The sequence below is a fragment of the Oratosquilla oratoria genome, chromosome 18 (assembly GCF_046742065.1).
Source record: "Oratosquilla oratoria isolate Oo_2021 chromosome 18, ASM4674206v1, whole genome shotgun sequence".
In the NCBI taxonomy this organism is placed as follows: domain Eukaryota; kingdom Metazoa; phylum Arthropoda; class Malacostraca; order Stomatopoda; family Squillidae; genus Oratosquilla; species Oratosquilla oratoria.
Window position 1 is genome coordinate 66,073,381 of NC_134794.1, and position 27,676 is coordinate 66,101,056.

General features: G+C 38.3%; 1 protein-coding gene across 2 annotated transcripts in view; it reads left to right on the forward strand.

The window, feature by feature from the left end:
* LOC143035359 (enolase-phosphatase E1-like) overlaps nucleotides 1-22,520 on the forward strand; it is a 44,357-nt gene extending 21,837 nt beyond the window's left edge. Inside the window, exons 1-2 of one of the 2 annotated variants that reach the window (XM_076202354.1) lie at nucleotides 12,882-13,000; nucleotides 19,101-22,520. In XM_076202354.1, the coding sequence (XP_076058469.1) occupies nucleotides 19,198-20,103 (906 nt within the window). In that variant the 5' untranslated portion in view covers nucleotides 12,882-13,000; nucleotides 19,101-19,197 and the 3' untranslated portion in view covers nucleotides 20,104-22,520. Of the gene's footprint in view, nucleotides 1-12,881; nucleotides 13,001-19,100 lie in introns of those variants that run through there. The other variant, XM_076202355.1, reaches the window with a different exon arrangement.
* Nucleotides 22,521-27,676: the final 5,156 nt, after the last annotated feature.

Consider the following 27,676-nt stretch of genomic DNA (forward strand, 5'->3'; position numbering starts at 1 on the left):
ACATGAATGATATAAATTGATCTTGGTCATATCATGTGACATTGTTTTACATTGGCTAGTCAACAGTAGAAAAATATTTCATATTGTAATTGTAGTTATTCACATTATCTTTAACTACTTGATCTTGGTTATATCATGTGGTATTGTATTATATTGGCTAGTCAACCGTAAAAACTATTTTTCATATTGTAATTGTAGTTATATACATTATTTTTAACTACACATGTAAAACCAAAATACAAAAAAAAATCTTAGAAAATGTAATGGTTGGCATTTTTGGGGCATGTTTTAAAAACATTTTTGCAGCATTTTGTCAGAATTTGGCATTTTCCGGGTAGAAAACCTGGCAACCCTGCTAAGCGTGGTTGATGGAGTTGGCCAAAAACATAATAATTTTAGAATTTCTTGTGAGGTTCGAACATGTGGGGCATATTTGCATACTAACTTGAATAAAGGTAGAGTGAACATTTTTATTTTAAAAACTGTTGTTGTTTATTTCTTTACAATACAAAGATTACATAAATATTGCATACAATTAAATACAAAATTTTCATTAAATTTTATTTAAAATGCGCTATACAAAATTTATAAGCTATGAAATATGATATTGCGTACATTGTATTACGCAAAGTAGACCACTTGAAAAAAGAAACTAACGAAGCAGAGCGCTTTCGTATGTTACATATTCAATGCAAAGAGGACATAGTTGAATAGAAATACATATTTTATATATACATAAAAAAGGAATACAAAAACTCCATTAAATATTGACGTCAACTTCGCCGTGTTCCATCATGCCAACCAAGAAGACCACAGAATGGACTGGGATAGCGCACCAATTATATTCAAATCCCATTGTAGCTTTCAAAGTGGTACCATCGCAAATGCCAAGATATTCCGCAAACTACGTTCCAAGAACTCGGTGAGATGTCCCTTGGGTACTGGTGCAACTCTTGCGTAACGAACGGGTGCTTCGAGGATAAACTGTTGCTTTTTTGTATAACCATAGTAGTTTGTTGCAGGAAGCGTAAAAAGGGAACAAATATTTTTGTGTAATACACCAAGTACATCAACACCTATAACCTTAGGCAAGTTTGAAGCTCATCTGGAACCTGATACGAATGCCGTTGCAGTCCTTGACAAGTGTGGTGGTGTGAAGAACCGAACGATTCATGTAACCGGGGATGGAATTGCCATTCCAACTCTTTTTCGGTAGCACTGTGCGGGCATTAGCACCTAGCCACGAATTTACGAGTGCGGACAACAATCTATAAAGGCAAGAACAACGACTCTACGTGGGATGTTCTGTGGGTATCCAGACATTTGGGCACAGGATATTTGGGCACAAGACATTTGGGCACACGACATTTGGTCACAAAGTACTGGGTGCGACATTTGGGCACAGCATAATTCGTGCTGTATATTACGATCTCAAACCAAGAAAAAATAATAAAAGATGATTCTTTTGAACAGCAGGCATGAAAATGTTAAATTAGGCATGAATAATTTATATTAGTTGGGTTTTACTATGTCACGTGACGAATACAAAAAGATGATAAATTACTTAGTTTCCTGCCATCAACTTTCAGACATACATATGAGAATCACACAGCATCAGACATGCATTGTTTCTGATTCTCTATGAATAAGAAAGGGAAAAAACCCTGAAAAATATATAATGATGAAATAAAAATAATCCAAATAACTAAAATGTTAAAGAAATGTTATGTGTAAGTCAGCAAAGAATCAATGATTTTATACGAATATCAATTTATTTTTGGATAGTTTCACATAACCAAGACAAAGAGCAATGAAGGACTATCAGTGTTACAATTATAAAGGGCACACAGAAGGGTTTCACCCGAACTTTATGTTTTTGCATAGGTGTGTGCAGGGACTTCATCTAGTAATTGGTTGAATGATCGAAAACAGAGAGTTGTTTTAAATGGAAAAACTTCTAGACGGAAAAATATTACAAGTGGAGTTCCTCAGGGTTCCGTTCTTGGGCCACTTTTATTCATAGTATATATAAATGATATAGACAATGGACTACTGTTTCCAAATTTGCTGATGATACAAAACTGTGCGGAATGGCAAATGATCACTAACCAATTAGATATTCAAGAAGATTTAGATGAATTACAGCAATGGTCTGAAAAATGGCTAATGAACACAAGTAAATGCAAGGTAATGCACATAGGTAAAAATAACAGTAAGTACGATTACAAGTTATTTGGAAATTCGTTAACAAAAGTGGATAGTGAAAAAGATCTCGGCGTAATTATCAGTAACGATCTCAAATCAACCAAGCAGCGTATTTCAGCCTCTGAGAAAGCAAATAAGATTCTAGGACTGATTGCGCGATCTTTTGACTTCAAAAGTCCATCACTCATTAACAAGCTATATAAATCGTTAGTTCGTCCACATTTGGAATATACTGTTTCCGTATGGTCACCGAATCTCAATAAAGGCATTGACAGACTGGAAAAAGTACAACGGCGAGCCACAAAACTGATTTAAAAAAATCTGTTTTCCCTAAAAAAGGGTAGACTCAGAGGTGACTTGATACCGGCCTTTAAAATTCTAAAGGGAATTGACAACATCAAAAGTGACCAAATTTTCACATTGAATGAGAATCAGACAAGAAACAATGGTCTCAAACTGTCCGGAAATAGATTCAATTTGGAAGTAGGTAGAAAAACTTCGCCAACCGTGTAATTAATGAATGGAATAAACTTCCTGCACAGGTAGTGCAATGTAGTTCAGTTCGAAGCTTTAAGAATCATTTAGATAAACACCTAAGCAAGATGCTGTAATGATTATGATTTATTTTATATTATTTGTTTTTGTTTTGTCATCATTTGTCTGTTTGATTTTCATTTATCATTAGTTATATGTTAATTTATTATCATTTACTATTTACCTGTTTGTTTATTATTTAACTATACCTATGCATTTATTTATGTATTTTATTTGTTGTTTACATTATTATAGTTTTTATTTATTAATTTATTATTATTATGATTTTTTCGCACCCGACCTAGATATGGACCAAAAGGTCTCCTGTCGGCATGCTCCGCCTTTGTAATCCTTTGTAATCGTACCAGAAGGGCTTCACCCGAATTTCTGCTTGACTGTAGGTACTTCACTTTTTGGGTTAGGCTGATTCAACATGGAAGTTTGGCATATAGTAATTGGAGTCAGATATATCTTATTTTATTTTATTTATTTATCTATCTATTTTATTTTATTTTTGAAAATCGGCTTAATTACTATATGCCATTACAGATGGCGACCAGGTACTGATATAGGATTCTATACTCTACTGTACGTATTGTTTACAATATCATTCCAAAATGTCCATGACATTTAAAAATCATTTAGGTAAACACCTAAGCAAGATACTGTAATTAATCTTTTATTTTATATTATTTGTTTTTGTTTTATCATTTGTCTGTCTAATTGTCATGTATTATTAATTATATGTCAATCTATTATTATTTACTATTTACCTGTTTGTTTATTATTTAATTATACCTATGCATTTATTTATGTATTTTATGTTATTTGCATTAGTATTTATTTATTCATTTATTATAATTAAGATTTTATCGCATCCGACCTAGATATGGAGCAAAAGGTCTCCTGTCGGCATGCTCCGCCTTTGTAATCCTTTGTAGGTTAAAATCCTAAATCGTCAAGTGAGCAAAAATCACCAGACACCATTGGTGCACAGATCAAAGAGTTTATTGTTTGATTTTCATTGATTCCTTTGATTAACAATTTCTATATAGAATTGATTATTCCTTTGATCTACCATACTACCATAATCCTGAATGACAAAGTCCTCTAATGATACTTTCTATGGGATTCTATACTATACATATTGTTTTTGTTTTGTTATCATTTGTCTGTTTGATTTTCATTTATTATTAGTTATATGTCAATTTATTATTATTTATTATCTACCTGTTTGTTTATTATCTAACTATACCTATGCATTTCAAAAGTCCATCACTTAACAAGCTATATAAATCGTTAGTTCGTCCACATATAGAATATGCTGTTTCCGTATGGAGGTATTATGGGTGGTTTAGGAGGTATTTTGGGTGGAGGTATTTTGTCATGGATCCGTGGACAAGTGGCTGCCCTTTACAGCCCACGCCGCCCACCTGAGGGAAAGGGCCCACGCTCTCACCTTCCACCCACTAGGGCACGATAACTCCCCCACTGGCGTGCTGTTACCCGCATTGTATATAAATTTATATATCCATGTACATAATTTATACAATAAACCTTTATTAATTGATTAACCATTGTCACATTTAGTCTTCGGACATTTAGTCTTCGGACATTTAGTCTTCGGACTAAAATTTAGTCTTCGGACTAAAATTTAGTCTTCGGACTAAAATTTAGTCTTCGGACTAAAATTTAGTCTTCGGACTAAAATTTAGTCTTCGGACTAAAATTTAGTCTTCGGACTAAATTTAGTCTTCGGACTAAAATTTAGTCTTCGGACTAAAATTTAGTCTTCGGACTAAAATTTAGTCTTCGGACTAAAATTTAGTCTTCGGACTAAAATTTAGTCTTCGGACTAAAATTTAGTCTTCGGACTAAAATTTAGTCTTCGGACTAAAATTTAGTCTTCGGACTAAAATTTAGTCTTCGGACTAAAATTTAGTCTTCGGACTAAAATTTAGTCTTCGGACTAAAATTTAGTCTTCGGACTAAAATTTAGTCTTCGGACTAAAATTTAGTCTTCGGACTAAAATTTAGTCTTCGGACTAAAATTTAGTCTTCGGACTAAAATTTAGTCTTCGGACTAAAATTTAGTCTTCGGACTAAAATTTAGTCTTCGGACTAAAATTTAGTCTTCGGACTAAAATTTAGTCTTCGGACTAAAATTTAGTCTTCGGACTAAAATTTAGTCTTCGGACTAAAATTTAGTCTTCGGACTAAAATTTAGTCTTCGGACTAAAATTTAGTCTTCGGACTAAAATTTAGTCTTCGGACTAAAATTTAGTCTTCGGACTAAAATTTAGTCTTCGGACTAAAATTTAGTCTTCGGACTAAAATTTAGTCTTCGGACTAAAATTTAGTCTTCGGACTAAAATTTAGTCTTCGGACTAAAATTTAGTCTTCGGACTAAAATTTAGTCTTCGGACTAAAATTTAGTCTTCGGACTAAAATTTAGTCTTCGGACTAAAATTTAGTCTTCGGACTAAAATTTAGTCTTCGGACTAAAATTTAGTCTTCGGACTAAAATTTAGTCTTCGGACTAAAATTTAGTCTTCGGACTAAAATTTAGTCTTCGGACTAAAATTTAGTCTTCGGACTAAAATTTAGTCTTCGGACTAAAATTTAGTCTTCGGACTAAAATTTAGTTTTCGGACGTTTAGTCTTCGGACATTTAGTCTTCGGACATTTAGTCTTCGGACATTTAGTCTTCGGGCCATTTAGTCTTCGGACAATTGGTCTTCCTTTGCAAAATAACTGGTCTTCAGGCATTTAGTCTTCTGGACAATTAGTCCTCATCTTCAAGTTATAATAGGATAATCAGCTTAAAATATCTATATTAAGAAAAAAAGATAGATTGAAATTCATGTCTATACAATTCTTTATTATTTATAGACACATATGATATGCATTATTTTCAATACAATGTAATACAATAATTCAAGAACGATTGAAATTTATGTATAGATAATTCTTTACTATGTATAGACACATATGATATACATTTTTCAATACAATGTAATATAATCATTCACTTTAATAATTTTACAATTATGTAAGACGAGTAGAATTACGGGTATTTGTCAACGTTCTAGCACAGATATCATCATGAGAAACACAGTTTATTGAAACTTTTAGTTCATGATCGCAGACTTCTTCCAACACGACGAAGGAAATCATTGACATCTGATATGCCATCGCGATGCTGCTCGCAAAGTATTTAGTTTATTCTGAAGCTGGACATGTTTACGCTTAACTCGTTTCTTTGTTTACTTAAAATTTAGAACACCAAAATGCCATTATTATTTTTTGAGCACCAACATAACTACTTTGGTCATTCTTTATTTATACTTTATTTACCTTTATTTATTTATTTATGGATGAATGGATGAATGAACATAAAAAAATCCTTTTGGTGCCAAATAAGTCGCTTAACGCACGAAACCTGTTTATTATCTAACTATACCTTTGCATTTATTTATGTATTCTATTTGTTATCTACATTATTATAGTTTTTATTTATTTATTTTTTACTATTGTGATTTTTTCTCGCATCCGACCTAGATATGGGCCAAAAGGTCTCCTGTCGGCATGCTCCGCCTTTGTAATCTCGCAACAATTATCGAACACGAGGCCCGAGTGCGCCTAAACGCGTGAGACCGGGACATAATCCTGCCAGGGCGAGATTTCTCAAGAAGGGGGAAGTCTCGGGTAGCAGTACTTTCGGTAATTGCGGTGTGGTTAGCACGTCAATCAGAGATAGGGACTAGGGTAAATGACAGGGCGTAATTGATGTGATGAGCAATCGAGCGTGAATGTTCTCCATTCAGAATCTATCATATCTCTGCGGATAAAAACGTAACTTCTCTTTGATCATATTATATGGAAATTACACCTTTTAAAGAAAATAATTCAACTATATGCAGTCTATTACACTAAAAATACAATAGTGTTTCTAAATAGAGTGAAGTTTGATCCATACCACCCAGGCACGGATCCAGGATTGTTATGGGGGGGGGGGGGGCGATAACAAATCTTAAATTCAAACTTGCCCAAGGTTATAGGTGTTGATGTACTTGGTGTATTGTGCAAAAATATTTGTTCCCTTTTTGTGCTTCCTGCAACAAACTACTATGGTTATACAAAAAAGCAACAGTTTATCCTCAAAGCACCCGTTCGTTACGCAAGAGTTGCACTAGTACCCAAGGGACATCTCACCGAGTTCTTGGAACGTAGTTTGCGGAATATCTTGGCATTTGCGATGGTACCACTTTGAAAGCTACACTGGGATTTGAATATAACTGGTGCGTTATCCCAGTCCATTCTGTGGTCTTCTTGGTTGGCATGATGGAACACGGCGAAGTTGACGTCAATATTTGATGGAGTTTTTGTATTCCTTTTTCATGTATATACAAAATATGTATTTCTATTCAACTATGTACTTTTTGCATTGAATATGTAATATACGAAAGCGCTCTGCTTCGTTAGTTTCTTTTTTCAAGTGGTCTACTTTGCATAATACCATGTATGCAATGTCATATTTCATATCTCTGCTTCGTTAGTTTCTTTTTTCAAGTGGTCTACTTTGCATAATACCATGTATGCAATATCATATTTCATAGCATATAAATTTTGTATAGCGCATTTCAAATAAAATTTAATGATTTTTTTTATTTAATTGCATGGAATATTAAGCAACCTTTGTATTATAAAGAAATAAACAACAATAGTTTTTAAAATAAAATAAAAATCACTCAACCTCACAAGAAATTCTAAAAGTATTATGTTTTTGGCCAACTCCATCAACCACGCTTAGCAGGGTTGCCAGGTTTTCTACCAGGAAAAATGCCAACTTATGACAAAATGCTGCCAAAAACTGCCAAATTGTTTTTAAAACATGCCCCAAAATGCCTACCATTACATTTTATAAGATTTTTTCTTTTTTGCATTTTGGTTTTACATGTGTAATTAAAAATAATGTGTATAACTACAATTACAAAATGAAAACTATTTTTTACGGTTGACTAGCCAATATAAAACAATACCACATGATATAACCAAGATCAAGTAGTTAAAAATAATGTGTATAACTACAATTACAATATAATTTTTTTTTTTACTGTTGACTAGCCAATATAAAACAATGTCACATGATATGACCAAGATCAATTTATATCACTCATGTACACCATCATTTAATTCTAGTGGTACTGTAATAAACCACCATCCTCTGAAATAAATCTACTTTCAAGACTGTGTGTGAAAAGGAAAGAAAGATATGAACTTCCAAAATAAAATATATTATACTCCGTATTATGTGAGAAAGAAAAAATACCAATAACTAAAATAAAATGTATTACTCCATACATTACGTTTAAGTTCCTAAGTAAACTTTTTACTTACAACTACAATAAATTAAACCAGTTTATTAAACAACCTCCTAGAGACTCTGACATACATGAATAAAAAATACATGTGACTTTTCTATTGTGTCTAAATATAATCAAAAGCATCATCAGATTTAGAAATGTTTGATGCACTACTCCGTTCTTACATATTTTCACTAAAGAAGAGCTGAAACATCCTTTGGCTAGGCACAAAATCTTTGCAACATTTCCCGCATGATATAACCAAAATAAATTTATATCATTCATATACATTATCATTTAATTCTTGATATAAGTAAAAGTGATCTCTAATCACGACCGGGTATTTAAAAAACGCCCCCCCCCAAAATGCCAAATTCTCAAAAATGCCACCCAACAAATTTTCCTGCCAAACACAGTAAAAACATTCCAAAGATACAAAAAAATTTTGGCATTGAAAACGCCAATCTGGCAACTCTGAGGCTCAGTGATGATCTGCATTCGCAGAACATAGATGGCAGGCTAGCGGTAACCACGAATCGTAGCTGGGGTCGGTAATTTTGCAGAGGATAAAAACGTCACTTCTCTTTGATCAAATTACATGAAAATCACACCTTTTAAAGAAAATAGTTCAAATAATGCAACCATATGCTAATTTGTCACGGTATATGTAGCTGTGGTCGGTCATACTGCAGAGACTAAAACATAACTTCTCTTTGGTGAAATTACATGAAAATCACACATTTTAAAGAAAAAAAGTTTAAATAATTCAACTATATGCAACCATACATATATAGAAGTGTGCACTTTAGCAAAACCCGTCCTTTTTTGTATTTTCTCTGTTTTCTCTGCAATTAGTGACACCGGGTTAGGGATAATAAATTGGAGAATAGGAAACGACCCAACGAGCGTTGTTCATTTCCTACATACTACATTTTGAAAAACATTCATTGCCAAATAAAAATATTATTATATGAATTGATCTAATTTACCTTGTACTATACATATAAGCAACATATGTGAGGTCCTATCTCACATCATACTCAAATAATCATACATAGCTTCAAATTCACATGTTCCATCTTGAACTATATCCATATTCTTTAGTTATCATATTTAAATTCATGCATTGTTCTAATTTAGGTTAGGTCGTGCTGTAAGATATTAGTACTTTTGCATTATCAAGGTAGAGAAGGGAAGAAAAAAGTACTACAAATTAAAGCGAAATTGCAATTATTTGTTAAACCTAGCGCTTTTGTAGCTTAGCCGATAACGTGACAATCGAATGGAGTGCATAAAGCAAACAAACCAAAGACTATATAATCTTTGAAACAAACGATAAGGGTCTCACTAAACCCCGACCAAAGTCGACCAAAGCCGACTAAACACAAACAATGGCAGATTTTGCTCAAATTCACAATTTTGTGCAAAAATAAGCATATGGCTGCATTATTTGACTTATTTTCTTTAAAATGTGTGATTTCCATGTGAAATTATCAAAGAGAAGTTACGTTTTTATCCTCTGGAAAATAACCAACCGGCAACCAACGCCGACCAAACCCAAACAATGACGGCTGTTGCCTAAATGTATAATTCTAAATAAAAATTAGCATATGGTTGTATTATTTGACCTATTTTCTTTAAAATGTGTGATTTCCATGTGAAATTATCCAAGAGAAGTTACGTTTTTATCCTCTGCAAAATTACCAACCGTCGACCAAAGCCGACATATGCTATTTTTTATATATTAATTATGCATTTGAGTAAAAGCCGTCATTGTTTGTGTTTGGTCGGCGTAAATATCTTGGGCCCAGTCCAGAGTCTTGATTCTCAACCCTTCATGGTTACAGCTGCAGTAGGAGGTGAAGGGGTTGATGGGTTTTGAGAATGGGCAGCAGGGAGGTGATTTTCTCCACTGACCATCATGCAGGGCCAGTACAACCAGGATCCTGTCATTGCTATTATGAGAATGGATGATGATATGAGTAGACCTCCTTGGAGAATGCACAAACTCATGTTACTAGGAGTAAGAACAAACAGTAAGCCAAGGAGAAGGTAACTGGATGGGGTGAACAAGGTCATAAGAGCTTTTGAACAAGTGTGGGTGAAAGAGTTGAACCAAGAACAGAGGCAGTATTAAATAATGTGCATTTTTCAAAGTTTAACTAAGAAGAAAAAGTGAAAAGAACAGGCTATTAAAGGAGTGAGGAGGATAATGTTTTCCCATGCCTAGCCACTTTGCTTTGTAAGCAAAGTTGCTCATTGGTTGGAAAGAGAGAGAAAAAAAAGGAAAGCAAAGAAAAATTTAATATTTGGACGGAGTAAACATAGCAATATCGTTGAAGAAAACATATCTGTATTCATTAGGTCCAGCAAAGTTTGATGTCTTCTGACCTGTTTTGATGAGGGGAAAAATTATACAAATACAGCGCAGACAAATAACCGTCATGACTTGTCATTTGCTGTATAGTTAGCAACAGTAAAGCTGGGTTCACATGAGCAACTTTTTGTGGTCTATGGCCGCCACACAAAATTGTCACCACAAAAAGATGGTGAGTAGGAGTACAGTGTAGCCACTCAGTAGTGGCCACAAATGAGATCAATGTCATTATGGATTTCATGGAAATGGCTATCTGTGCTCCCTTAGTGAAGATAAAGCACTGGGTGCATCTAGTAACAGTCTATTGCATGGTGCATTCCCCAAAATTTCTTTAATGTTCTTGTCTGTATTCCTTCACATTTAAATCATAAAGTGTTGGTCTCTTCTCCATCTCTGCAATCAATATTAGACAGTCAAACAACTCAAAAGCCATTCTTCCAACATACTGAAAAGAGTATTTGACATGATTGACAAGATATGACCGCACAAAAGCAGCAAGAGGCAGGGTGGCAGCAACTAATAGTGGCTCGTGTGATTCACCATGGTCTTGGATCACGTGTTGGACTTGTGATTGACGGCTATTTCCCTCCCAGAAGAGAGCTCAGAAGACCAATCTATGGGTAATGCTGTGACCTTACGCACACACACCCAACTCCCTACCCACGAGAGTTGGAGTAACGACCCGCAGCGCAGCGATACTGAATTTATTTTAGCCCTGGGCGAGATTCGAACCTGACCACCGTAGTGGCAGTCGAGAGATCTACCACTGCGCCACGAGTATGTATGCTGCCATTTGAAATAATGGTTTCTATCGCTGACCACAGTGGTGTGGTTGGAAAAATGGCTCTGCGTCCGCTACAGCTAGCAACTTTTTGTGACTGCTACAAAAAAGTTGCCCGTGTGAATGGAGTTGTATAGTTTATTTGTATGGTTTTCTATTTATTTATTGGTTTTATTATCATTGTTATTTTTATTTATTTGTTTATTTTGCCATTGATCGCAAAAAGTTGCTCTCGTGAACCCAGTCTAAATCATTAAATGAAGGTCTTGATATTTCCACATGACTGTACCCAGGAAACACCCGTATTATTCATTATGTGAAAATAAAATAATAAGTGTCAACACGAGATAAAAAAAAAAAAAAACTCATTCCACTTTTATTTTATAATTCACTTCCATGCGCTCCTTGTATCCAGCTAATTATATATATAATGTGTAGGGTATATATTTCACGTGCAACCACTGATTAAGATGAAATACTTTGCATTTATTTGTTCATTTACGTAACGTAAATTATTAATTTCATCTTTATTCATAATTATACTATTTGGGTAAAGATTTGGTATTTTATTTGGATTTTTCTGATATACATCGATGATTCGAGCGAGTACAGTTTTTATGAATCCGTACCCCCTGCTGCTCCATTAATCCCGGTTTTATGTGTGTGAAGAGTGGTGATTTTGTGATAACTAAAGGTGGAGGCTAGTGCTGGGCAAATACCGCTAATTTCAATACCGGAATTACCGGTAAACAACAATGCCGTTACCGGAATAACCGGTAAAAGACTCGTGAGGTAGTAGTGACGTCCCAAGTTCGAGTCGCCTTTATGACTTAAATCTAAACAAATTTCATCCTACTATGGTGTGTAGTCACAACTCAAGTTTTGTAACGTCGTCACTATAAAAATCCTGCGCTCCGAGTCGTTACTCCAACTCTCGTGGGCGGGGAGTAGGGAGGGGGTGCGTGTAAGGTCACAGCATTACCTCCTCTCCCTCAGTGCATAGGCCTACGCACCAATCCCTCCCTCCCCCTCTCACACTCCACTTCCGTCTCTATGTAAGTGCAATTTCATACAAAGAATATATTTTTCACATAGAAACACAATTTCATAAAAGAAAAATAATTACATGCATCATTTTTACACATTACACATAAAAATTCATTTCCAAAATCACCCATTATTCATTTAGTCAGGACAGTTTTTTTGTACAATTGAGGTTTTAAAGGTTTTGTGTGAGATGAATTGACATATGTAGGTCATTTTCATAATGTTTTTTTTTTTTACCAAGTTCCTCTTATATTAGGCTCAGGAACACATAATCTCAACCCTTTGAATTTGTCAGTTTTTTTCAATTGTTCATAGTTGTCATTTTTTATATTGGAATTACGTTAATTTTGTATTAGCAGGACTCTACGATCCCTATATTTATATTATAGTACCTTTAAATGGACAAAAAAAACACGCATATATTTTATTTTAATTTTTTATTCTGTGTATCCATTTGGATACATGCCCACCGGAATCGCGAGCGCGCGCCACCTCCACCAATCTAGGGTAAGGCTCGCAAATATTAGTTACTTAAGACTACGCGAATAATAATTACATGCGTATCACTAACAAAATATGATTTTTGAATAGGACGTTACCTTGCGTCGTAGAGGCCACTTCAATGGGCACAGTGTTAATCCACCAGAATCTTTGATCGTCTCTGCCCGCTTATTCTTGTTTCTTCTTTCCGTGAGTCTGTTGTGGTATACTGTATTCCCTGCCCCAACCCATAGCTTATATATATATCCTTGTCAGTCATCACTCGTGCGAGTCTGATAAGTGTATTTGTGAACTTGTTTGTGATTAACTCCAATACAAGTACAGTACAAATAGATTGTAACATGCAGATGGTGTCTTTCATGAGCAACTGCGTACATTTATGTAAATATGCATATATTAATAAACATTAAATATAAAGTTAAATATGAAGATCTGGTAAGTGTGGAAACAGTGTCTCTCCAATCTCCCTGTTCTGTGAGCTTTCATGTCCGTTCTACAAACCAACGTGCCTTATTTCCATCCTCTTTCACTTCCGCTAACCATTTTTTAAACAGGGGATCCTTTAACCAGGCAGACTGAAAAGTTTTCGAGTAGTTTGACCACCTCTTCATTTCTAGATCACATAGGCTGACTAATCGAATACATACATTTTGCACTGAACCTCTGCGGGCCGAGATGCAAACAAAACGATCTAGCACGTCTGTTAATTTTCATATTCGAATACGTACATTTCGTACTGTGCATCTGTGGGCCGAGAAGGGAGCAGGACGATCTAGCACGTTGAATACGTTCCTGTTAATTTTCATCCTACGTAGGGCCGTCAGTACTGTCACTCAGTACCACCAAGCCGAAACCTGCTTACCGCTCTCTGAGTATTATGGAATAGCTTATCGGTTAACGGAGCCTAAACGGTAGCAGATTTTTTGCTGGTAAGCTACCGTCAAGGTTGTTACCGATAAAACCCGTAACTACCGGTAGCTGCCCACCACTACCGTCACTCAGTACCACCAAGCCGAGACGTGCTTACCGCTCCACGAGTGTTTGGTATAGCTTATCGGTTAACGGAACCTTAACGGTAGCAGAATTATTGCCGGTAAGCTACCGTCAAGGCTGTTACCGATAAAACCTGTAATTTTACCGGTAGCTGCCCACCACTAGTGGAGGCACACTAGTCATTTCTCGTGAGCATGCTACTCGCTTTTGGTATCTGCTTTGCTAATAAGCTCTTGCATACTGTACCCATGACACATGGAATGTTTTGCTGATGACTTTTTGGGTAACGACTAACGAAAACAATAAGAAAATTTCCCGTCAAGTATTCTGTTGATTAAAGTCTATTACTGTAGTCAAATGAAAAAATAACGCCTATTTCATATTGTCTTGCTAATAAGTGTACAGTGACAAAGATCAAGGATAGAAAAAAATATAATGCAATAATCATAATAATAATACGGGTGTTCTGTCCCAAAATCCCTAGACAATGGAAGAAGAAAAGGTGTAAACCAACATAAGAAATTCTCATACAGGGAATTAGAGAAGGGAGATAGCTACAGTTGGGAACTGAAGTCTAGGAAACTTCGGGAACAAGTCGGGACCGTGAACGCCCCTTCAATATAAAGACGTTGTTTCGAAAGACCAGAGAAGTAATACTTCTCAGAAAGAGAGTAGTGTAATACGTATAACGGGGAAAAAGGATAGAAGTGAAAATATGTGTGAATTGCTCATGACGTGAAGCGCAGACCCTAACCTATTTTTTTTACCATAACGAACAGAACTCGCGTTACACATACACTAGAAGTTATACAATGTATTTGAATTTTGAGTTTTCGCAGAAAGATCCACAACAAAAAATCAAGAGATACTTTCGACATTTATTACAATTCAGTGTCTCCACAATAATCAAATACTAGAGTAACACAATCAAGTGGGGGAAAATCCTACAAACATGTATTTCCTTAGAGAAATTGGTGAGAATTCCCAGATACAAGATTTGAATGTTTCTCATGTTATAAATGTACATGGTTGGAGACACCCGCCCTAGACTAATCCTGCGCGCACTGGTACATAAAGCTAAAATAAAAATGATACCTCACATCGCAACACTCCTATCCATTCTGATGATGTAGCGCTGGCTTGGTAGAATATCTTGATGGAGTACACTTGATAGAGGAAGATACTCTTGATGACCACGGATTTTGCTAGTCACATTGTTGGGGATGATGGGACCTAAGCTACGTCTGTTGTAAGTTACCCCAGAGTTCACGCGGGGTAAATCCATATATCTTGAGCACGGTTTACAATGTATGCAGTCTGTCCACACATATGCACTTTAGGAGTCATTTAACATGGGGACACGGTCCCCACGGCACAGAATCACTGGGATGCGACTTGTGATGACAGGCAGCTGGATCACTCCATCCGGAGTGTGTTTGGCGAGACGGTCGAGTACCAATTGACCAACGCCACGCTCGACACAGTAGCAACAGGGCATGATACAGGAGTTGGATGCAACTTTAGGAGTCTTGTGAGATAATTGTTTTAAGGAAAGGGACAGATGATTCTAAATAACCTAATTTTAGCTAGCTAAAATAAGTGGGAGACGCGCAGGGGTATGGAATGACACGGGTTCTACAACAAATAAAGATGAAAACAAATGGTGATACATTGGCAAAAATGTATTAAATATAATAAAAATGTAAAGGTACAATAATAATATAATATAGTGAATAAACTAAAGCCAATTGATAAATTGAGACATTTTGAAATATCATAGGAACATTTGTCTGTTGGCTCCCAGTATGAGTGGCATGTGAAGACAAACTTTGGATGAGGTGAGATCATGTCCTGACTAATGGGAGAGAATGTGTACATTATTCTCACCTAATAGAGGAAATCGAGGATGCTTATACTCAATAAGGCATTGTCAACCGATTGGCGCTAAACTTTCGCAACAAAATGCTGCGGGAAAATTGGACTCGAGTAATTTTGCTTTGCCTGAAAAGGCTTAGCAAAAATATAAAGAAGTAATCATTGGGTGCTTTAAGACTTTCAATGTCTTTACTGAGCGAAGGAAAAGTAGCTGAAGGGCCCAAAAGAAAGGGGTGCTTACTAGTCTGCATGTAAAGCGGAGACCAAAGCCTAAAATGAAATGAGAAAAAACTAGGTAATGTGTCGCAATTCCGAAGTTGTGACACGTTCAATTATATTTATACTTTACATATACAGTAAACCCAAAGGAATGGTGGCTCATTTGAGCACTTAGATGAGGAGGAAAACTTGCCATTGGGTCTTCCCAGCAAGTTTATTACTTTTCCCAGCAGCAAGAGTCAGTAACACGCTACTCACTTTGGATACCAAAAATGAAAGTGAGTAGCAAAATCAAGTAGCATGCTAGGAAGAAATGTCTTGTGTGTCGCCACATTAATGTCAGATTTGTTTAGATAGACAATATAAATACTGGTAAAATGCTCTTCACCCTAGCCTAACCAGAACAAACTCATCTATAAATCATAACTTTTGTACTGTCCTCTATGTAAGCGTGAAATATGCGTGCGTACGTGTGTTTGGTATGTTTTGAACTGTGTTTAGTATGTTTTGAACTGCGCATAGTAATGTTCAAGATCTAAGAATATAAGGTCTAACCACTTCCGACCGAATTTCGAGGGAGTTGGCGCAGCGGGCCCGTGAACGTCACCTGGCTGCTCAAAGTGGGGTTAGCGGGTCCTATAGCTGTCAGTTGAAGCTGGTCCGTCGTTCAAAAATGACGTTGCCTTCGCTCGCACTGCTCCACGCAATTAGTTATATTCTGACAAATATTATATAAAATATATATAAAATATTATAGTTCCTGTCTATATATATGAATATATAATATATATGATATAATATATATATATATATATATATATATATGATATATAAAATATTATAGTTCCTGTCTTCCTTGGCGTTTCACAGTTTTCTTCAGTGTATCACAAAGAGAAAATGGACTCAGCCAAATGACGTCAGAAGCTGCGCAGAAGAATGTATATTTAGACCTTGGTAATGTTAGTAAGTTTGCGGACGACACTAAAATAGGACGCCTAATTAGCTCATGAGATGATGCAGAGAGCAGGATGATCTTAACAAATTGTTCACATGGTCGGTGAAATGGCAATTGAACTTCAATATCTCTAATTGTAGCGTGTTAAATGTAGGGCTACACAACCCCGAAAATATATACAGCTTAGATAACACGCTTTTAGAGTGGGAGTTCTAGTGAGTCCGGACCTTAAAACCAGGAAACAGTGCATTAGCGCCAGGAATAAAGCTAACAGAGCATTAGGCAAGATCTAAGAATATAAGGTCTAACAACTTCCGACCGAATTTCGAGGGAGTTGGCGCAGCGGGCCCGTGAACGTCACCTGGCTGCTCAAAGTGGGGTTAGCGGGTCCTATAGCTGTCAGTTGAAGCTGGTCCGTCGTTCAAAAATGACGTTGCCTTCGCTCGCACTGCTCCACGCAATTAGTTATATTCTGACAAATATTATATAAAATATATATAAAATATTATAGTTCCTGTCTATATATATGAATATATAATATATATGATATAATATATATATATATATATATAATATATAAAATATTATAGTTCCTGTCTTCCTTGGCGTTTCACAGTTTTCTTCAGTGTATCACAAAGAGAAAATGGACTCAGCCAAATGACGTCAGAAGCTGCGCAGAAGAATGTATATTTAGACCTTGGTAATGTTAGTAAGTTTGCGGACGACACTAAAATAGGACGCCTAATTAGCTCATGAGATGATGCAGAGAGCAGGATGATCTTAACAAATTGTTCACATGGTCGGTGAAATGGCAATTGAACTTCAATATCTCTAATTGTAGCGTGTTAAATGTAGGGCTACACAACCCCGAAAATATATACAGCTTAGATAACACGCTTTCAGAGTGGGAGTTCTAGTGAGTCCGGACCTTAAAACCAGGAAACAGTGCATTAGCGCCAGGAATAAAGCTAACAGAGCATTAGGCAAGATCTAAGAATATAAGGTCTAACCACTTCCGACCGAATTTCGAGGGAGTTGGCGCAGCGAGCCCGTGAACGTCACCTGGCTGTTCAAAGTGGGGTTAGCGGGTCCTATAGCTGTCAGTTGAAGTTGGTCCGTCGTACGAAAATGACGTCGCCTTCGCTCGCACCGCTCCAATCAATTAGTTATATTCTGACAAATATTATATAAAATATATATATAAATATATATAAAATATTATAGTTCCTGTCTATATATATGAATATATAATATATATGATATATAATATATATATATATAATATATAAAATATTATAGTTCCTGTCTTCCTTGGCGTTTCACAGTTTTCTTCAGTGTATCACAAAGAGAAAATGGACGCATCCAAACTACGTCAGAAGCTGCGCAGAACTGATACAGCGGTTAGACCTGTTTACTTAGACCTTGCATAAGACGATTTCATCGTAAGTCGATCCCCAATTTGTGTATCACTCTGTTCCGTGGTCACTGTACCTAGCCTACCTGTATATTAACCACCAGAGATACTGAATATAGCCTATTAAACATGTACAGTAGTTTATTTAATTATTTTTATCCTTTTTACCATATTCAAACACTATAATATGTATTTTCAGTACGGAACTTAAATCTCGCGGGCAGCAGCCAATGCCAGCCGTACGACGTGTCGTAATAATACTCGCATCATAAAATATAGTCACCGCTTATATCAATCGTTCTCTCTTTCACCCGCGAATTTTGAAAACCACAGAGAATGGGATTCAGGGCGCATTTGAGAGAATGTAAAAACACAGGGGCGACTACAATAAATATAATCAAGACGCCGATATGGCAGTGTCGCGAATCCTATTGCTCCTCATGACGCCTACGTGTGCGGCACCGTATGGAAGGGGTTAAATTATCATATCGTCGTCGTCGTCATCGTAAAGTCGAACAATCGTAAGTCGCGGCCATCGTAAGTCGACGTTTACCTGTATATATATATATATATATATATATATATATATATATATATATATATATATGTATTTGTATATATATATATATTTCATAATTTCCTTGTCCATATAGTAGAAAGACAGTTTTTAATTTTATGGAAAGACTGTTTCACCCACAACTTTTGAATGTAAGGGCAAGTAGTGGTCATTATTAACCACTGGAATCAAACCCAGATATGTAGACAGACAAAAATCTGAATATTTTGACTCTAGTTGTTAAGTTTCTTACCATCTCAACTGTTTTGCTTTACAGACTGACCAGGCAAGGGAACACAAGACTTACTGAGCACCATCTGATATGGGGAAGCTGTATCAGTATAATCCAGAAGTGGCACTTTAACATCACCTCTATGGCAGACCAACCAACTGAGAACCCACTACCCTCGTTCACTGGTGAACGTCCTGATACAGACCTAATGGATGGAGTAGAGGCAGTGCTCCTTGATATTGATGGCACTACAACCTCCATTTCCTTTGTGGAGGACCAGCTGTTTCCATATGCACGCCGTCAGATGGGTGACCATCTCCAGAAGACCTGGTCCTCTCCTGCTACGCAAGCAGTGGTAATGGCCCTCAGAGACCAGGTGAAAGAGGATATCATCAATGGTGTTGAGGGAGTCTCGGCACTTCCTGAAGGCGATGATGAGTCTCTACATGAGGCTGTGCTGGCCACCCTACTGGGGTTCATGGATTGTGACCGCAAGGTGACGCCTCTTAAGACTCTGCAGGGTCATATATGGAAGAAAGGTTATAAAGATGGACATCTCAAGGGCCATGTTTATGATGATGTGGTGACAGCCCTTGAGAGCTGGGACGAGGCAGGTCTTGAGAAATTCCTCTTCTCCTCAGGTAGTATCGAGGCACAGAAGCTCCTCTTCAGACACTCGCTCTTTGGGGATCTCCTACACTATTTTCAAGGGTACTTTGATACCACTACTGGGAGAAAACGTGATGCAATGAGCTACAAGAAGATTTCCAAGGCTATTGGTTACATGCCCTCCATGGTTCTGTTTGTGACAGATGTTGAGGCTGAGGCACGAGCTGCTCGGGAAGCAGGGATGAAGGTGGTTCTTTCTGTGCGTGATGGCACTGCTCCCCTCAGTGATGAAGACAAACTCAACTATCCAGTCATCTATTCATTTGACAGCCTCTGCATAGAGACAGCTGGGAAGCAGCTGAAAAGGAATTGTAGTGAAGGGAACAAAGAACCCATTGGAAAGTCAATGAAGAAACACAAGAGTGAAGATAACGCATAGATAAGAAGAAAACCTATTATACAATACAAAAACTTAAGTGTATTCAAGACCTGCATCTCCTGTTACTTTGGTAGAAGATATGGTATTATCTTTTTTTATTTTATATGGTTTAATGTCACAAACTCCTCCCTATTGGAAGGCTAGGATGGTACCCCTTGCAGAGGACTTTGTAGCATGGCACTGAATGAACCATGCCCTTAGTTCAACTTTGCCAGTAGCAGGGTTCAAACTGCCATCCTCTGGACCTTCACCACAAGTAATGATGCCCGAACTCATTTAGTGAAGGTAAGAGATGTATTTGCACAAGGGGGACAAGGAGGGAGGGTTGCCATGTAAATAAAGTGGCAACTGTGGATCTACTGTATCTTACTGCATTGCTTCTGACCTGGGCAGTGGGGCAGGGGACAGGGATGATGTTTCAAGCACAAGGAGCTAAGATAAAGGGGCAATGAGTGATGGGTGGGGGTATGTGCATGCCTTGGCTAGCTACTTCCTTTATAAGGGGGGAGAAGTCTACTGGTATATGGATGGATGGATTAGATACATTCAAAATCTTCAGTAGTACACTTGAATAATTTTCTTGTTTTAGCTACAGTGGGCCTTCTTCACAAATAATGAATCTATCTTGCTATGGGGTAAATGGAGAGGTGTCATCTATGTGGGGAATAGTCATGTACTGTTTTGGTTACCTGTTGGAACATCGTGTGCCCAAGTCTGTCCAACAATTTTGAGTTATAATTCTTGTGGTAAATGTTGATGCTATTTACCACCCAATCATCATAGTTTGTATGACATATGAAAAATATCTTTATCAGACATTAGGGCTTGGGGTGTTATGTCCTTCAACCTTTCTACTGTATAGTGCTTGTAACTGTGTGGTAGACAGGTATCCTGTAACTTGGAGGTGTGGTTATGTCACCCCAGTCTGGAAAGTATAAGCAACGTGGCTCCAACTACATAAGTCTAACATTGTTTAGTATTCCTGACAAGATCTTTGCTGATGTGCTTATGTGACAAATATACGATCATCTAGTGAGTCAGCATCCTGGGCAGTCAGGCATCACACCCAAGAAATTTTTAAGCTTACTGGGCCCTGGCCCTTCATGTGTACATCAGATGTTGACTTAAATTTCAACAGAAGCTTTACACATATATCACCTTCAAAAACTCATTTAATTGATTTGATAGACATTGAAGGATTCTGAGGTCTTAAGGACTGCATTATAAAATGCATCATTCCTGTTCTGTACTCAGACACTGGAAGTGCAGTAGAGTTTAGGAATACCCAATTTTTCCCAATGTATTCAGTGCTGGAGAATGAACAAGTGATGAATAGAACTGTGACTACTGGTGCATGTAGAATGAGTATTGGTAATACCTGGGTCATAGACTTGTATGTCATTAATGAGACTGTACTCCATCCTGAACTTGTTGCTGTACTACACTCCAAGGACTGTTCAGGTTGTGGCATACATTGTGACTTACCACTAGCTATTCTGCCAAATCAACCTTAGTACATGTCACTTTCTTATTTCCCATCTCTGTGCTATTTGATTTTTTTCTCCTGTGTATAGTACAATGAGTACAACTTTTTAGGATTGTAACAATGATTTGAATAAGTGCTATGACTTGTGGCAGTGTTTTTTAAACCATGTTGCTATGCTGAGGTGTCACAGATGAAACAGGAGGGATGGAGATGGGTCAGGTGAGAGTGATGATCCAACAATTAGTGGTCAAATTGGCACTTGCATTTGGGAATTTCCACTTCTGTCCCACCCTGAATGGATTCCTTGGAACACACAGACTTTAGTAATTGGTACTAGTAACTGGTGCTAGCTCATAAATTACTGACAAAGGATATGAAGTCAAGTTTTAATGTCCTTTTGGGGTTAAGGACAGAATTCAAGTGACTGGGATTAGTTTACATGAGAGCAAGAAGCAAGTTGCCTCTGCGGCAGTAGTATGGAGACCCAGGAGGTTCTGACACATTCTGTTACAAAAAAAAGATGATTGTTAAATAAGGAAATATGTCATTCAAAACTTAGTGAACAGTTATCCTGTAATCCTGTAAGGATTACAGGATAACCAACAGGAAATGCCATATCAGGTAACATTATTTTTATGCAGGAAATGTATCTGTGCACTCTACTGCTATCTGTGCACTCTACTGCTATCATGGCAGCCATTTATGGTGTATGGCAAAACTGCTGAGCAGTCAAAAAGAAAACACCTGTAGAATTGTAGTAAATTTATATTTTCATACAGAAGCTAAGACCTGGTGTTCTGTGCTTATCAAAGCCAGTACTGTACACATTTATGGAATGTTGCCTGCCAAGAACTTGCTTATGTCTCACAGAACTACCATTAGAGGGAGATCTGCAGTATGTTTCAAAACTTTTCAGAAGCCTAGCAAACCGGTTCAGTAACCATTGTAGCCAAGCCCTTTCTTACTTAATTATTGTATATATTTATTGTATATGTATCTCCTTTATTGTATATGTCATACTTCATTATTATACATGAGTGCTTGATATCAACATATATCTATTGTAAATGTTTTGTATAAGTGGGCCTATGTAGTCATTGCAATATAAGTGTCCTATACATAATTGTATAGCCGAATGTATATACGTCATTAGGCGTACGCTAAACGCGTATGCGTCTATGCCAATTGTACACGTCGTAGAATTAAGGAACTAAATATATGTTAGCCTTAACCATTTTGCATGCATATTCATCATTATATATAGTTGTTCTCTTGTTGCTGTATATTTCTATGTATATACCTAGATATGTTAGTATGTATTGTTTTGCTCAATCTTTTTCCCGCTTAGCAACAATGTAACAGAAAGTAGGCCACGGGCGCGTCTTATGCCCAGCTAGGCCCCCCAAGCATTCGCTTGTGACAGATCACTTCCTGTCTTACTTGTGTGTAGATCTCCGCAATAAACTCCTACCAAAATACTGCGTGTTTGGCACTTACCACAGTGGTGACCCCGGAGTGACAGTGCCCAAGTGACCCTAATACCCAGTGCTCCATACCTAAGTGATTTAGGGTCATACACATTACGTGGTTAAGTGCCTATGCGTATTCATAAACTGTGACTCGGCACGCGCATGGAACTACGCATTTACGAACTTCAAAGTGCGCAAGAAATAATCGGAGTGTGCGGCATTGTTCAGTCCTGATCTACACGCAACACGTATACGATACGCAACACGTATACTGGGAAACATCCGACAACAACAACATGAATTCCCCTTCTCCGCCTACAACCACTGTAGCCACTTCAACAACGACAGCAGCAGCAGCAGGAAGCACTTCTTCCTCTACGCATTCCACGACTTCCGCCGCCGTCGCCGTTCGACCTCCACCATTCGACGAAGCATCGCCGGCAAGATGGTTTTCGTTGCTAGAGGCGCAATTTGCATTAGCTAACATAACCATCCCCCAAACTAAGTTCAACCATGCACTTGCGAACTTAACCATCCCTGTGCTCAACCAGCTCGACGACGATGTCGTTACTTCCGGTGACTACGACCGCTTGAAGAAGGCGCTAATCGACGTCCTTACCAGGTCTCCGCCGGAACTCTTCGATGCCTTGGTCCACCAGAACAATATCATGTATGATAAGCCGACGACCTTCCTACGAGAACTTCGCACCATAGGTAAGCAACTCGGTGTCGACGACGACTTCATCCGCCTAAAATTTTTACGTGCAGTGCCAAGTGACATACGACCACTACTTGTTACACATGCAGGTTCCCTTGATGAGTTGGCCCGTGTTGCTGACACTCTCATGGCCCATGGCCACGGAAACAAAGGGATAAGTGCGTCATCGGTGAACAAGCCTGTGCCAAGGGCTCCGCGTAGTGATAGTGTGCCAGTGTTTCGTAGTGGTAACCCCACTACACGTGTTTCAACACCCACTACCTTTCCACTCGGATTAACTCCCTTCTACGACGGTCAAAGACCACGAGTGTGCCGTTACCACCTCTTCTACGGCAACAGTGCTAGAACTTGCAAACAATGGTGCATATTGTCCCACACTAGTGCTAACGTGTTGCCCAGTTCACGACCTAACTCACGTTCTTCATCCCCAGGACCTCAGCTTAACACGTCGGGAAACTTGATGGGCAGTCTGTAGAAGTATCCCTTGCAACCGCAGGACTGCCTCTCGTCATTAGTGCCACTATAGGTTGCAAGAACTATGAATTCCTTATAGATACCGGTTCTCAAGTATCGCTCATTCCCTATGACCCAAGTTTAACTCCACTGCTCCGTTCCACGGTAGTACAACTTACTACTGCTTCCGGTACCCGTATTCGTACGTACGGCGAAGTCGACGTGGAACTTGGGATTCGACGTATCAGACGTTCTCTCCCATGGTCATTCGTCGTTGCTGATGTTGTCCGCCCAATTCTTGGTACCGATTTTTTAACCCATAATTCACTAGTAGTTGATTGTAGAAATCGCCTCCTCTCTGATCCTTCCACTGCATGCACCATTCCCCTTAAGGCTTCTCCTCTCCCTATCTCTTCACATGCAGTACATTATGGGGATATTGATTCAAGAGCCATTGCTCTTCTTTCAAAATTCCCCGTACTTACCGCACCCCGACAACTGTCTGATCCTCCACCATTAGAAACTACAACCTATCATCATATTGATACAGGTGATTCTTCCCCTATATCCTTTAAAGTAAGGCCATTGACAGGTGAGAAGCTCAAAGCTGCTAAGGATGAGTTTCAATTTTTGCTTAATGCAGGGATCATACGACGCTCCAACTCACCTTGGGCGTCCCCACTTCATTTGGTTCCCAAGAAAGAACCACATTCCTGGAGACCTTGCGGAGATTACCGAGGTCTCAACAATGTAACTGTAAATGACAAATATCCCATACCACACTTGCGCTCTCTCACCATGTCACTTAAGAATAAGGTTATATTCACTAAGTTAGACTTACAACGTGCATATCTGCAGATTCCTGTAGCTGAACAAGATATTCCTAAGACTGCGATATGCACGCCATTTGGTTTATTTGAATTTTTGTACATGCCCTTTGGATTGAAAAATGCCGGAGCCACATTTCAGCGCTTTATAGATACCCTCTTAGCTAACGTAAACAACACGTTTACGTACCTTGATGATGTACTGATTGCTAGTGAGACCCTTGAAGAACATATTTCAGATGTTCAAACTGTTCTCTCTATTTTGGCTCAGCATAACATGCGACTTTCTCTTGACAAATGTCAATTCTTCAAGTCAAATCTTACCTTTCTCGGTTACGAGATTAGCTCACAAGGGATTAAGCCACCTAAAGACCGTACCACGGCCATTTCCGATTTCCCTTTGCCTCAGACTTCACAGGCTTTGCGCCGTTTCATGGGTATGATCAATTTTTTTCGGCCCATGATTCCTAATTTTGCAACCGTAGCCTATTCCCTTACTGAGCTTCTTAAACAATATCCTTCTTCAAAGTGTCTCACTTGGACTGACGCAGCAAAGGACTCCTTCAATAATTTGAAGCAAGCCTTACTGGACTGTCCAACCTTAGCTTACCCTTCCCTATTACCGACAAACTACCAACTCGTGACTGACAGTTCAAGCCTAGCCGTTGGCGCCGCTCTCTATCAAGTTATAGACGGCGAGCCAACGCCCCTAGGATTCTACTCGAAGAAACTCTCTGACGCACAACGCATCTATTCCACCTACGACCGCGAGTTATTAGCTGCTTACCTCGCAGTTTTGCATTTCAGGACTCTCATTGACGGACATACAGTTACCCTATTTCTTGACCACAAACCCCTCGTAGCTGCCTTTTACTCTAAATCTCTTGCTAAAACTGACAGGCAACAACGACAACTCTCTGTGCTCTCTGAATACGTTTCTTCAGTCGAGTACATTCGTGGCGAAATCAACGTCGTCGCTGATTGCTTATCTCGCACATCATGCGCTGTTACACTCGACGCTTTTGACTTAAGTGGCATAGCTCAAAGTCAGACAACAGATGACGAACTGGAAACTTTCAAGCCTAGACTCTCTAAATTCACTTTACCCTCTGATTTAACACTCTGGTGTGATACCTCTACTAACACTCCTCGACCTTTTGTTCCATTACCCTTACGTAATGACGTAGTCTCTTCTTTGCATAACCTTTCTCATCCTGGTGTTCAGTCCACCTCTAAGTTGGTCAAACAACGTTACTTCTGGCCACACATTGACAGAGATGTAAAGACATTTGTAAGACAATGCCTTAGGTGTCAACAGTCTAAGACTACCCGCCACACTTCCTCTCCTGTTTCTCCTATATCTACTCCTACTGACCGCTTCCAGTCAGTACACATCGACATTGTAGGACCGTTGCCCCCTGCTACTCTTCCTAACTATCCTTACCCTCTCCCTTACAAATACTTGTTGACTTGCATTGATCGAGCTACTCGTTGGACTGAAGCAATTCCCCTCATTGACACTACTGCCACTTCTGTAGCAATCTCTTTTGTGAATGGCTGGATATGCCGTTTCGGTGTTCCACTTCATGTCATCACGGATAGAGGTTCCCAATTCGAGAGTGAACTTTTCTCTAAGCTTTCATCTATCATTGGTTTCCACCATATGCGTACTACTAGTTATCACCCTCAAGCTAACGGCATGATTGAACGTTTCCACCGTTCTCTGAAATCAGCTCTCCGCGCTAGGCAAGATAACTGGTTTTACTCCTTACCTATCGTCCTTCTTGGCTATCGCATGACACCTCACGTCACCAAATTTTCCCCATTTACCGCCGTTACTGGCGCTCATATGTTATGCCCTTCTGTCGCCATTACTCAGGAACACACCCACTCCTCGGATGACACAACCATCCTTCGTCTTATCAAGGAAATGCAGTCTGTCAATTTCCAAGATCTTGCATCCGGTGACTGCCATACACCACCTCCACCCTATCTCCCTCACAACCTTCACTCTTGCTCTAAAGTTTGGTTACGAGTCGACAGAATTCGTAAGAGTTTGGAGGCTCCGTACTCTGGTCCATATGACGTCATTCGACGTGAACCTAAGTACTTCATCCTTAACCTACCTCAAGGCGAAACCTCAGTTTCCATTGATCGTTTGAAACCAGCTTTCCTCCCTGTTTCTCCTCGCCCTAAGACCCGTCTCCATGTAACCCCAGACATACCCTCAACACCTTCCACTCCTCCTGTTCCTACTTCATCCACTTCTGACACTTCAACTGTCATCCCACCGAATCCCATACCACCCACAAGTGCCAATGACCTTGGCCACCCTATCACCTCTTCCCATCCCTCCCACCCTCATACTTCCGCTCTCCCATACAAAAGTCGCTCAGGCAGGGCAGTCAGATTTCACAATAAATCTGATTTTTACTACTACTAAAGACTTTCTTTACTGACGCTACACTCTCAAGGGGGGAGTACTGTAGCCAAGCCCTTTCTTACTTAATTATTGTATATATTTATTGTATATGTATCTCCTTTATTGTATATGTCATACTTCATTATTATACATGAGTGCTTGATATCAACATATATCTATTGTAAATGTTTTGTATAA